This window comes from Serinus canaria, chromosome 2 (assembly GCF_022539315.1).
Source record: "Serinus canaria isolate serCan28SL12 chromosome 2, serCan2020, whole genome shotgun sequence".
NCBI classification, from domain to species: Eukaryota; Metazoa; Chordata; class Aves; order Passeriformes; family Fringillidae; genus Serinus; species Serinus canaria.
In genome coordinates, this window is record NC_066315.1 from 35642701 (window position 1) to 35655329 (window position 12629).

The window sequence follows — 12629 nt, forward strand, 5'->3', positions numbered from 1 at the left end:
ATTTCTCAACTCTCACAACTGCCTACAAAAGCACAGTCCTGTCCAATCACCTGTGCTAATCCTCCACCTTTTTCAAACTCCAATTTGCTTGCAGCAGGTTTTAAGACCCAACCAATTCCCACTACTCTGGGCTGACACACTGAGCTGCACGAGGTGTCTCATCAAGCGACACAGCAGCAGCTCTTTGTCTCACACCATGAGAGACTCAAGGCTCCAGCTTCTCCTTTGACCTGACTTGCAAAACAAGAGAAGTTGCAGCACACAGCAGGGCACAGAGGCTCTACCTGGCAGCCTGCCAGCCAGCTCTAGCAGATTTTGGTACTGTGTTGTTTTATATATAGCAAGAAGCAGGTCCCAGCCTTCTGCTCAAGCTTCAGATTTCCAAATGGTGTGAGGAGTAATTGCTTGTAGAACAGGCTAATTCTGAAGTGAAAGAGGGCACAGGCAATGGTGTGTGCAATACTGGCAGAGATGCCTGACGTCAATCAGCAAGGAAAAAAACAGAATATCTATGGATTGTCACAAGAATTAAAACAAGACTATTTCAGACTGAAAGAAAAAAAACCAAGGTAAAAATTGCATGAGATTGAATCTTCACCCCTTTGATGTTCTTCAGTGTCTCCCACTATCCTGTTTCCACCTACATGGGTGCACCTGTAAGTATCTGTAACCGCATAAGTTATTTATGGCAAGCTATCAAAACTGAAGACGCTAACTTCAGCCTCTCAAAATACCTCTCACAGAGCCCAGAGGGCATAATGGGAGCAAGGAAAATAAGCAATTAAGTATATAACCTTGCAGATCTGAATTGCTTTACCATATGAAAATTGGATAAAATGCAAATTAAGGAAACCAATGTCCACATCAAAGTAAAAACACAAACAAAAACAAAACAAAAAGCAAAGAAAACAAACCAGATAATGGGGGAAGGGTAAAAGAACCAAAAATCTGATAACCTGGAACTAGCTATAAGGCTAAAAATTAACACAAAATTCTCACTAAGATCTCTGCATGGAAGCATTATGACTGAAGAAAAGGCATTTACTTAAAGAAATTGAAGACATTTTAAGAACTTAACAACTATTCAAAAAACATTACGGACCACTTAACACATCTACTTTAATAGAAAAAAAATCTAAAGAAAAATATTATGTACTTACTATCATTCAGTGTTGTGAAGTCCAAGAATCGATATTCATAGCAAACATCTATTTTGGTTTCCACCTGGGGCCTCTTCAAAGTTGAATAGATATTACCAGGTCGTTTTTCATCATGCTTCTCTAATTTGTTCAATCCACAACCCATTTCAGCAGTTCCTGATACAAAGAGGTAGGGAAAAAGGGAAATGCATAAACATTATTAACTTTGAGTTTTTTCTTTCTGGTTTCATGCCCCACACTAGTACACTAGGGTGAATTTTAATTTTTAAATACAAGCTGCCTACAAACTACAGAAAATTTTGTAATTAAATAAATGCTCAGGTAGTAACTGAAGTATATACTACTCATATCTACCCTCAGGTGTACTATTATTTTACTGGAAAATTGACAGTTTAATGTATGTATTTTGCAACTTTAAAATTTATTCAATAGTACACTCTGGAAGACACAGATTCCATTATAAAAAGTAGCTGAAAATGCAAAATAATGTGCTAATATTAAGGTTGTCAACCTAGTAACAATTTCTATATATGCAGTCACTAAGAGAGCACCTAGAATTAACTTTTACACAGATGTCTGTAATATTCAAATTAAAATCTAGCCTTGTAATTCAATGGAAAAAGCAAATTCTCTCTGCAGAGAACTACCTGCATTTACAAAACAACCTCACTTCCTCCCACCTCATTTTTTTAGGAAATAATGGCACTTTACAAATCTGTCTTCAAAACAGAAGAGGCACCTGCCCACAGAACTGCATTAGATAAATCTCGTTCTCTTTAATAAGCTGCCAGCCCACATTTTAAAGGATTATTCCTGACAACCATTCCAGCTACACATTAAACATTTCTTAATATCCTGCACATTATAGCTCATCTGAGCATGAAAGAATGGAAGAATTACTTGCTGAAAATATTCAGGTGATCCAAACCCTCTAATCCCTCTCAACAACACCGGTGGGGCTCAGGCAAATTATTTCAACCAGTATTAAGTACAAAAACCAAAAGTATGAAGACACACCAGGTAGGCACCTGAGGTTTTTCATCACAACCCACTCAACATCCTGCCACCGCCTACACAGAGAAAGTCATGCTCTGAAAACAGGGAGGGAAATGCAGAATAAACACCCAGTAACAAAGAGTGGCTCCCACAGGCACCCCCAGATGCTCAAAGGCATGGGATCCATTCAGTGTGAACACACTTCATGAAGCGCCAGGAAGGTCAGTGTCACAGCCTCCCTACAAGCTCTGACACACAGCAGTTGAGCACCTGAGAAAGTTCAGTCACAGATCAGAGCTGCCTTTACCTTGACAGTTTATAAACCTAAAGTGGGGAATGAAAACCTTGCTCAGGTTCACCATCTCCAAAGAGCTGCTCGTAAGCTTATGCCACAGCTCCATCCCCCAAGAGCTTAGAAAGTTAGGCAAATATACAGCCCCAATGTATTTGGAAAATACTTGCAGTAAATTACCTACATTTTTATTTATACTGTGGTTTAACTTTTATAAATTTTGTTTCTTCCTCATACTTCCTTGCAAAATCCCTTGCTGTATTTTGTTATGATAAATGCATTCAAGCCCTTTTCTGCCATTTCCTAGACAGGATCTGTGGTCCCTTCATCACCCCACTCACTCTCATTTGCATCACTGCTCTCATTTCTCTACATGAACACAGGTGGCCATATGCTCAAAATGAGATCTTAACACAGCTTATGAAAACAGCATTCATGCTTCCCTGTCTCTAGTGCAAATAATACACCTACTGCACCTAAAATCATCATTCACAGCTGAATCATCACATTCACAGTTTACTGTCAACTTCCTAGCAGACAAAGAACCTGTTTCTCCTTATTTTTATCCAACACAACTAACTGAGAAGTTTCCAACTAATTTCTCATAACTTTTCTCTATCCCTTTGTGCTTCTACTGCTCAGTAATAGCCTCACCCCATTCTCCAGCACCCTTGGAAGAAAGAGCTGGAAGTCTTTCTGGGCTCAGCAATACCACCCACCTTCTTATCATGTGCAAAGTCCATAAATGCACATCTACATCTTCCTGCAAAGTCTCTAATAAACAGATCAAAACAGGACTGAACAACACATCAAACTTGAAAAAAGTAACACAGTAAATATTTGATCACACAGAACCCGGAAGCAAAAAAAAAAAAACCATTTGCTACAAAGACCTCTAGCATTGAGAAAAAAGGATGATGTGATATTTTTATTCCTGAAGTTTCAATATTTGGTGGATTCATCCAGCAGAAAACAACTTTCCCTGATTATTTTGAAGGAAAGGTAAAAACTACTTTAACAATTTCTATCAATGAAATTGAGGTTTCAGACTCAATTTTTTAAATTTGGAATTTAAGGTTAAAAATCCTCATCATCTTTTTATGTTCCTAAAGTTATACTTCCCACCTTTTTTTTTTTTTTGTAATGACAACTATTACCATTAAAGAATTATTCTTTCATATATACAGCAGTTTCTTCTTTTGCCTGTGCAATATTATTTGCTTCAGCCTAAAATGTTATTTATTTTAATACATAAACATGTGTTGCTATTAATGAGCCTAACAAGACACTAGGTATTTTTCCATGAGCTATAATGGAACACATCTAGCAGCATACTTTTGCTAAGGAAGAATTAAGATAGAAGTGTTAGCAAAGTGTACCAAATTTCTTGTTTCAGCAATTGCCCAGTAATCCTTACACATCATGAGTACACAGCATTTTGTAAGGAAAAAAATTCCATTTCAGAGGCCATTCCACTGCAGTGCCTGCAACCTTTAGTTGTACAAACAGTACAACTGAAATGCACAGGACTCTGAGACAGTGATGGCTGCAGAAGGAGGCCTTGGGGACTCTGCATTTCACATCTCAGAGTGTTTCGCATTCTTTCCCAAACTGGGGTGAAAGTACTTAAAAGCCTGCGTTCCAGCAGCAGCCACAGACACTCTCCTGTTCTTCTCCAGCTAATATTTTCTCAGCCCTTTGGAGAAAAACTCCTCCGCTCTCACAACCAGTGTTGAGCAATGACCTCTGTGAACAGAGACAACCCACAAGTCATTCAGCATGAGCTACCTGCCCACTTGGGAACGGACTGAAAACACACTTTTTTTTGTTAATAATTCCCTGAGTGGCTGCTTCCTAGAAGACTGATTTTCACCTTTTTGCTGTTTAGCTACAACTTCAAACAGTATCCTTGAAGATAAAGGCTTCCTCACATTTTGCTAAGTATAGGCAGTTGTGTTACTTAAAGCAGGCATATGGAAAAGGATGATGAAAAAAGATGCTTTCACCTGAAAAAAAATGAGAGATCAGGGGACAAAAATTACATTTCACAACGTCACAAACTCTTCCACAGTAATTAGAATACAAGTGCTACAGCAGTAGAAAACAAATCTTAAAAAATAAAGTTCCTATTTTAACAGAGGAGTCTAAGTATGAAAATAATTCCACAGAGGCAGGAATTCTTAAAAGTTTTCTCAAATATACTGATGATGTGGTATGACAAGTCATCACTCAATCACCAAATTCTGCTCAAAGTTATCCCACAAATGTCCTTCTGGGACAGCTTGCTTTATAACCTTTCAAAGGCTTTTAATATCAGTTATTACCTTCCTCCTTTCATTCACAGCAAAGTTAGTGCTGTTTAGTCTTCCCACCGTCATCTGAAAGTATCTCCTTGGTTTTCACTTACAAATCTACTTGTCAACAGGACATTATTCAGCTTCTTAATTTTCTACATTGCAGTTATCAAAGAATGCTGTAAGAAATGTTCATCACTGATGCATTCAAAGTAATCTAAACTCACTTCATGTGAAATTGCACATTTTCAGGTATATTAGTTTGCTGTAAGACATGCTTAAGGTTACTGTACTACATAGATTTATCCTGGCTTTCTATACCTGTACGTGAATTCCACTTTTATTCATATTAAACCAAAATATTATCACTAATATTCACTTTTTAGCAAATTGAAAAACAATCCTTCAAAGACATTGCCAAATTTTCAAATTCTTTTTGCTCTGCAGTAGGTTCTAAGATAAACATTTTCTTTTTCATTAATGCAGAAATTAATTATCAACTCAGAAGTTCTATACTTAGAAAAAAAAAACTTGGAAAAGTAACATTTAATGAAGAACACTAACCCCTAAAATTATGATTTAGCTATGGGCTTTTACAATTACATATGCCAGAAAAACTAATTCTGTCCACAAACTCACTTAGACTGCAAATTAATCGTACATGTGCTCTATGATCTTATTGATCTCAAACTGTTCGTGTGTTCAGCCACGTGATGATAAAACCAGAACTGAAACCCAAATCTCACAACAGACTGGGGTTTTTTAGTCTGCACCTTCACTTTAACTCCACAAAGCATCAAGAATAGAAGGTATGCTGAGTTGCAGAACAGCAAAGCCTAGTCAATTAATTCCTTAGTTTCTCTTGTGAAAGCCAGCAATGGCCTTCACTGGTTCGGAAAGGAGCAGCTTGCTTCTGCAAACTGAATGCAAAATTTAACCCGGATTCATACATCCCAAACAAACACCCAACTCACAAGCTGCAGAATAAAGCTCTTGCTGCCGCCTTTTTCTCCCCAATAGTGTCCTGCATTGTGTATTTTAGGAGCTGAGGAGCTCTGGGGAGCATCTGGAGGTAGAGGTGCTGTACCTATACCTGGTGAAACCCATCCTAGCCATGTCAAATGACCTGGCTATGAATGCTACTTAATATAAGTTTTATTGAAACCAGTACTATCCTCTGACATGAAAAAAAAAAAATTACAACAAATTGTAGTCAGCAAGATAAAAAAAAAGCCAGCAGTGTTTCCACTTTTAATCCCCTCTGTGATCCGTGACAATCAATGTATCTTGAATGTATCATAGAAATTTTTACAGCGCTTTTAGAGATGTGTCAAGATCTCAGCTGATGACCTCTGAACTTCAACTTTGCTATAATACCCTCTTGCTACTTGAATTTGCTTTCTTGGGTTGCTAGTGTGTGTTCAAAATAGACAAATACAACAAGTTCAGAATTAGCAAAGAGAAAGGATAAAATAATACCATGTAGCTAACAACTTATTTTCTTGCTAACAGTGATTCCGGCCCCAGGATTCTTTTCAGAAGGAAAACAGCACAAAGAAAAGAAGGGAAACAAAAAAACCCCCTGCCTTCTATCTGATTTTTCATTTGCGGGGTATACTGGGGAATAAATGAGGCTAATCTTCTGATTTATTGATCCATCCTTTCATGAAACTCCCTAACAATTTATCTCCAAGAAATAATAATGAAAATTACACTGAAATGCAACAGAACCACATGGCTAATGGAAGCTTGAATAGATTATCAGAATAAGTAACTTAAGAGATGCTTATCAACTAAGTACATATTGGCTAAATAGTTTATTTCAACTAATCAATGCATAATGTCAATGACTACTTAGATGATTTGAAAATAATTCCATTCAATAAACAATCATTTAAAATACTTATAATCTTAGAGTCAACTGCTAAGTATACAGCATTAGAATGAATATTCTAGCAAATGTGTAAGTGAAATACACTACCAGCTGAAATAGGAACAAGGTAATTTTAGTACTTACAATGGCATCCAAGGAAAACATGCTGTATGGAAAATTAATGCTTGTCAGCTTGTTTTTAAGCAAAATTAGTGAGTGCAAGCTTGCTTGCATTAACATATTTAAAGCATTTATGGGCCAGGACTAGTAAACATATTCTGCAAGCTTTATCATGAATTTATTTTTTAAAATACACATCCTAGGTTACTGATAACGTTCTTTGCACAAAATATAGAATATAGTACTCTTACTGATGAATGCAGCAGCTGGAAAACAAGATAACTGCAATATATTAACAGGTTTTCTCTCTTGATTTTGATTAAGACCTTTCATCTTCATTCTTCCATCCATGGGTAATACTTAGGTACCTCACAGGGATGCTGGAAGGCATTTACAAATAATTGCAGGACTTCACATTTGTTGTGCAGTAATGAGACGCTTATTTTCTTAAACCCTCACTCCTGCAATCCTGACCTTTCCATTTTCAAAATAATAAGCACTTCATGCTCAGTTCACTTGCTGGCATGTGGTCACTTAATTCTTGCATCCTTCTCAGTCTATGAAACACCAGAGTGTTTAGTCCCCCACTCAGTTCCAAACAAACCCTGAGAGTGCTTGCAAATTATAGTCGAGTCCCTTTCCTAGCATAGTTAAAGCAATGAAGCAGAGGAAGAATAACAAGGCTAAAAAACCAGCATAACCAAAGCAGAGAATTAAAAACACCAGACCAGGCAAACTGGGTGTACAGGTAAACAAAGAAAGCAGAATAGGATGCCAGGATGATCCTTTGTCAGTTCCCAGAAAAGAGCCATGCTTCTGACTTCTCCTCATTTTTGCCACCCTGCACAGGTTTCCTTACCACTGCACAGGTTTTTTGTGAGATTACACCACATAAAAGGGAAATTCCTTACTAAGAGATACCCACTTAGTCTTTTTTTTCAATAGTATTATCATGCAGGAAAATATGTAAGCATATATTCAATAAATAATGCAATAATTTTTATTTGTGTGGAGGGATCTGTGCTTAAGTAACTAATGTTTATCAAACAATGTGAAACATTCTGAAAAACTTATAGATACAAGGAACAATTACCATAAATCAGTCTCATCTCTTGTCAGATGTTACAGCTGACCAATTTTTTTTTCACCACATACCTATGAATTTGACCAGTGCTGTCAGGATTTTAGACTTGAGGCTGATAACTAAATCTCAGCTTCTAGAAAGGTTGGTGAAAGAATAATCCCAGATTTATCCTTTATGATTGATTTGATTTAAATTAAACTGCAGAGCAACCCAAGTAAATCTGCAATTAAGGTTTTCAATTTCAAAAAGCAAATCTCAAAACTAAGGAATTCATTAGTAAGATGAACAGGAATGAGCAACCAGAGGATGTACAGGGGAGGTCTTGAACATGTTTAAACTACAAGATGAGTATCTGCAGAACTTGGAACCCAACAAGTGACAAGAGAATTCACAAGAAGGTTTCCAGACACAGTGAGATGAAATACCTAATAAAGAAGGAAATGTAGAATAAGCAGAGAGCTTAAGAGACAGGAACAAAGTTCAGCAGAGGAACAGTCTTGGATCAAGAAACACCAGCATAAAATGAAACATGCCAGAAGCCAAGGCAAGCTGGAGAAACCAAAGATACCACAACTCAACAGAAGCAGAACACAAATCAGGGCTAATCTGGATTCATACCAAGAACTCTGGAAGACCTGTCAAGATGAATTGCAGCCCCAATTGCTAGAATTAAAAACCAAACTATTTCATCAGATTTGGTACTGTCTCCCAGGGAGACAAGAAAATGTACTGACTATACAAAAAAAAAAACCCAGAGAAAAACATAATTTGGCCAATTAAGACAATTGCTAGTCTAGTTTCCAGAGTTTCTAAGCTTCAGGAAGAAAGCAAAGTAATACATGGATAACTATGATATGGATTCAGTAAAGTTAGAACAGACTACCCTGACAGGTCTTGTAAACACAAGTTACAAAGAAAGCACAGCACTAGCATGCAGCATGTCAAATAACACGCCAGCATGATAACACGATTTCAACAAACTCTTATTAGGTGCTATTGTTCTCATTGCAGCGTTTACATCACCAACTTGGGCTCGACTCTGCTGCCCTGCATAACAGTGACTTTGCCCTGTGCTGTCCCCGGCCAGCGAGTCACCAGGCTCACCTCTGTGGGCTCCCTGCCACCAGCCACACCTGAACTGCTCTATGGACACAGAGCTGGGTTGTGTGGGTGTGTGTGGGCATGTGAGCAACAGGGTGGGAGGAAGAGGAGCAAGCAGGATCAGAGAGAAGTGGTGGAGGAATAAGGCAAGCATTGTGCTAGCAGTGGGGAGCAATGGGAGGAACAGCAGGTTGGTGGGAGACCCCTGCTTCCCACGCCACCCACATCAGCCTGTAACATTCACCCAAAATATTTAATACTTGGTGATACTACAACGCCATCTTTCAGTAAAGCAAAAGATTCAGATAATACCACATCTTTCACCAAAATACTTTGAGACAGTGTATTTCTGGTCAAGATAACCAGAAGTGTTAATGTCACTGAACAATGCACAAGAAAAATTTATGCCAAAATATCATGTGCAAACGTTCAAGCAAGTTGCCTTCATGTGACAACAGGAGACTACCAGGATGCTAAGAAAGAGTACTACTATCAAGAACATAAAGAGAAATCACAGCAGATTAAAAAATAAAGACTGAATTAACCTGACAAAAGCATGCACAGGAATGTTAGATATGAATCCAACTCTCCTTTAAAGTTAACCCCACACCACCCAGAACCCACACAGAACAGGCAAGAGAAACAGATGCATATTGCAATGTATGCACAGCTGCTTAATGACAGTGAGTAAAACCACGGTAAAACACAAAACCACAGACCTGACAGTCCTATGTTTACTGCCTTTTGCTAGTTTGCCTTGGACTAGAACCCCAGCCACCTGATGAAGGCAAAAAGTAAAGTAGATCACTAGTGCAAGGTGTGAAGCTCTGGGATCTCACATGAAGTTAGGGATGGAATAATAGTTATGTGAATATTTTTTAGTTATTTCAGATAGAGACTTCATCAACTTTGATTTTAATTCTTCACAAGCCTGTGACCCCAGCTCTTCCACCACAGAGGCTTATATATTGGGTATAATGAACAGAAGCCAGTTCATTATACCCAATATGGCATTTGTGTTTCCCAGTACCACAGCTCAGAACTCCCTTAGGATATTTAATCACAGCTGTATATACTCATTTCATGCTTCATTCTCAGACAGAGGAATGCCAACATTCAAGAGGTGGAAAGCCCCTTGTCTAATGTAACTTACTTGAGGTTAAGCTAGATTCCTAAAATAACCCTTCATTCTGAGACTTTTCTTTTTCCCTAGAAAAAACAGAAATTAAATACACATATGTGATCACTAGCATTGTGAAAAAGAGGGTTATTGCCACTAATTTGTTATTCAATACCAGGACCTGAAATGGATTTGATTTATTAAAAATAAAACATAAAAGCAGATGTATAAATAGATCTCCCCTTGTAAGCTAGAGAGCAGCTACATCTTGATAAGGTTATTCTCCGACAAAATAAATAAATAAATAAAATTTTTTAAAGGGAATTAAAATTGAATCAGACCATAGCTTCCAAACTTTGGCTGAAAACATTTTCCAGGTATAGTTATATTTTTATTATTTTAAATACAGCATCCTCTTTAGCACAACAGCCACCCCTACCAAGACTCCAGCACCGCTCCCTGTCCTGCCACACAGCAGCCTCTGGCTCAGCTCGTTCTCTGGTCCGAGCTGGGAGCGCTCTGGAGGGAAGCACGCTCAGGCGTAATGGAGAACAAATGTCTCCCATTAATTATTCGACTAAGCCGAAAGTATCAAAGAAGAACTGTAAAGTCCATTCAACTAAATTCCCCTTTTCCAGAAATACACAGGCTGTAAGAAGAGGCTGTTTTGACAAGAATTTAGACAAACCAGAGAGAAGAGAGATGTATTTCACACTCAGACATAAAAATGCTGAACCACTGCCTCTTTATATTGTAAGAAAACCGTGCTGAAACAACATCAAGAACTTGAAAAGGCAATAAAATTGGAAAACAGCGACTGTAAAATCCCAGACCCCAGCCAGCCACACGATGGCACGGCACCGCCGCCTCCAGGTGCCCGGCATGTGAGGAGCGGCGCCGGGCTGGGCGGGCAGGCGAGCACTCACCCGGCTCCCCTCAGAGCTCCCTCCTCTCCCGGCTCTGCCTCACCGCGGCGGGGGCTGGACGCAAATAACCTTCCCACTGGCTGGAAGTGATTGCCGGCGATGCCGCCTCCAGTCCGCCCCGGCCGCAGGCAGCCCGGCGGAGCGCGGCAGTCTCCGCACCCATGGGCTGACAGGACGGCACCGCCCGCCAGCCCCGCCGCCCTCCCGGCGGGCTCCGCTTCGGCCCCTCGGCAGGACCGCAGCGAGCGGACCCGATGGAGCAGCTGCACAGCCCGGAACCCGGCCGGGGAGCGGGCTGGAGGCAGTGCCCCCCCCGCCCCGGGCTCCAGCAGCCCCTGCGAACCCGGCACGCCGGCCAGCCCGCGCCCCGCTCCGAACTTCGGGAGCCAGAGGACCACGACGAATCGGAGCCCCGGAGTGGCTTTCCCCGCTCCGGCGCTCACACCCTGCCCAGCAGCAACCTTCTCCCGCCCCCTCACCAAGTTTGCCCGCCGAGCCGGTGGGGTGCGCGGCAGTACCTGGGGCAGGCAGCGGGCGAAGCGCAGCCCGGTGGTGCTGAAGGATGCCCGGCGGGCGGAGACGGCCCGCCCCGCTGACAGCGTTTCCTCCTCCTACTCCGGCTGTCGCCCGTGCCCGCCCGCCGCGCTCCGGGGCCGCTCCCCCCTCGGCTCCGCGATGGGGAAGTGCCGGGGCAGCGCCGCGCTGCCACACGGCCACGCCGCCCGGCACAAAGTTTGAGCGTCGCAGCCCGGGGCGGCGGCTCCGCTCCCGCTCAGCCCGGCCGGGGGCCGCGGCCACTTCCTCTTCCTCCGAGCGGCGGCGAGAGCCCCCGAGGCGCGCAGGGATCGGGCGGCCGCGTGTCCCGCCCGCTCCAGCGGCACAGCCCAAAGGCGGATTGCTCCGCCCGCCGGCCAGGGCGGAAAGTCCCCCACGCACTGCCCGCCTCAGCCCCCACCCTGGCCCCGGCCCAGCTCCACTGTACTCCCCCATCATCGCTCATGATGCAAACTGGGAGCAGTGGCTGATACGTCGGAGCATTGTGCGGCCTTTCAGAGGGACCTCGATAGGTTGGGGAGTTGGGCAGAGAAGAACAATTTCAAATTCAACAGTGGCAAATGCAGGGTCCTGCACGTGGAGAGGAATAAACCCATGCACCAGTAGGAGCTAGGAGCCAACCTACTGGAAAGCAGCTCTGCAGAGGAGGACCTGGGGGTCCTGAGGGACAGCAAGCTGTCGATGAGCCAGCAGTGTGCCTGTGGAGCAAAGAAGGCCAAGGGAATTCTGGGATCCATCAGGAAAAGCATTGCCAGAAGGTCATGGGAGGTGATGCTGCCCCTCTGCTCAGCCCTAGGGAAGCTACATCTGGAGTGCTTTATCCAGTTCTGAGCTCCTCAGTATAAGACAGACATGGAGCTTCTGGAGCAGGTCCACCAGACAGATTTCCTTTTGGGAAAGGAAACAAAATTGTGTGCTCTCAATGGGGATCAATTGTGCAAGCTTTGGTCCATATGTCCCTGCACTTCATGGCACCCCATGCATTTTGATGGCTTTCACTTTAGTAAAGATTTTTTTTTCTGTATCCATGCCATGTCACTCATATTTTCCCCTCAAAGTTCTGACTTCCCCCTTGATTTTTCCATTGTTTTTGCAGCATCTGTGAGGT

At 41.8% G+C, this 12629-nt stretch overlaps 1 protein-coding gene across 3 annotated transcripts in view; it reads right to left on the reverse strand.

Moving 5' to 3' along the window:
* Positions 1–11719, reverse strand: part of RFTN1 (raftlin, lipid raft linker 1) — a 96062-nt gene extending 84343 nt beyond the window's left edge. Inside the window, exons 1-2 of one of the 3 annotated variants that reach the window (XM_018909571.3) lie at positions 11446–11719; positions 1161–1316 (exon numbers count right to left, since the gene is read on the reverse strand). In XM_018909571.3, the coding sequence (XP_018765116.2) occupies positions 1161–1305 (145 nt within the window). In that variant the 5' untranslated portion in view covers positions 1306–1316; positions 11446–11719. Of the gene's footprint in view, positions 1–1160; positions 1317–10966; positions 11126–11445 lie in introns of those variants that run through there. The other 2 variants (XM_009086361.4, XM_018909569.3) reach the window with 2 other exon arrangements.
* Positions 11720–12629: the final 910 nt, after the last annotated feature.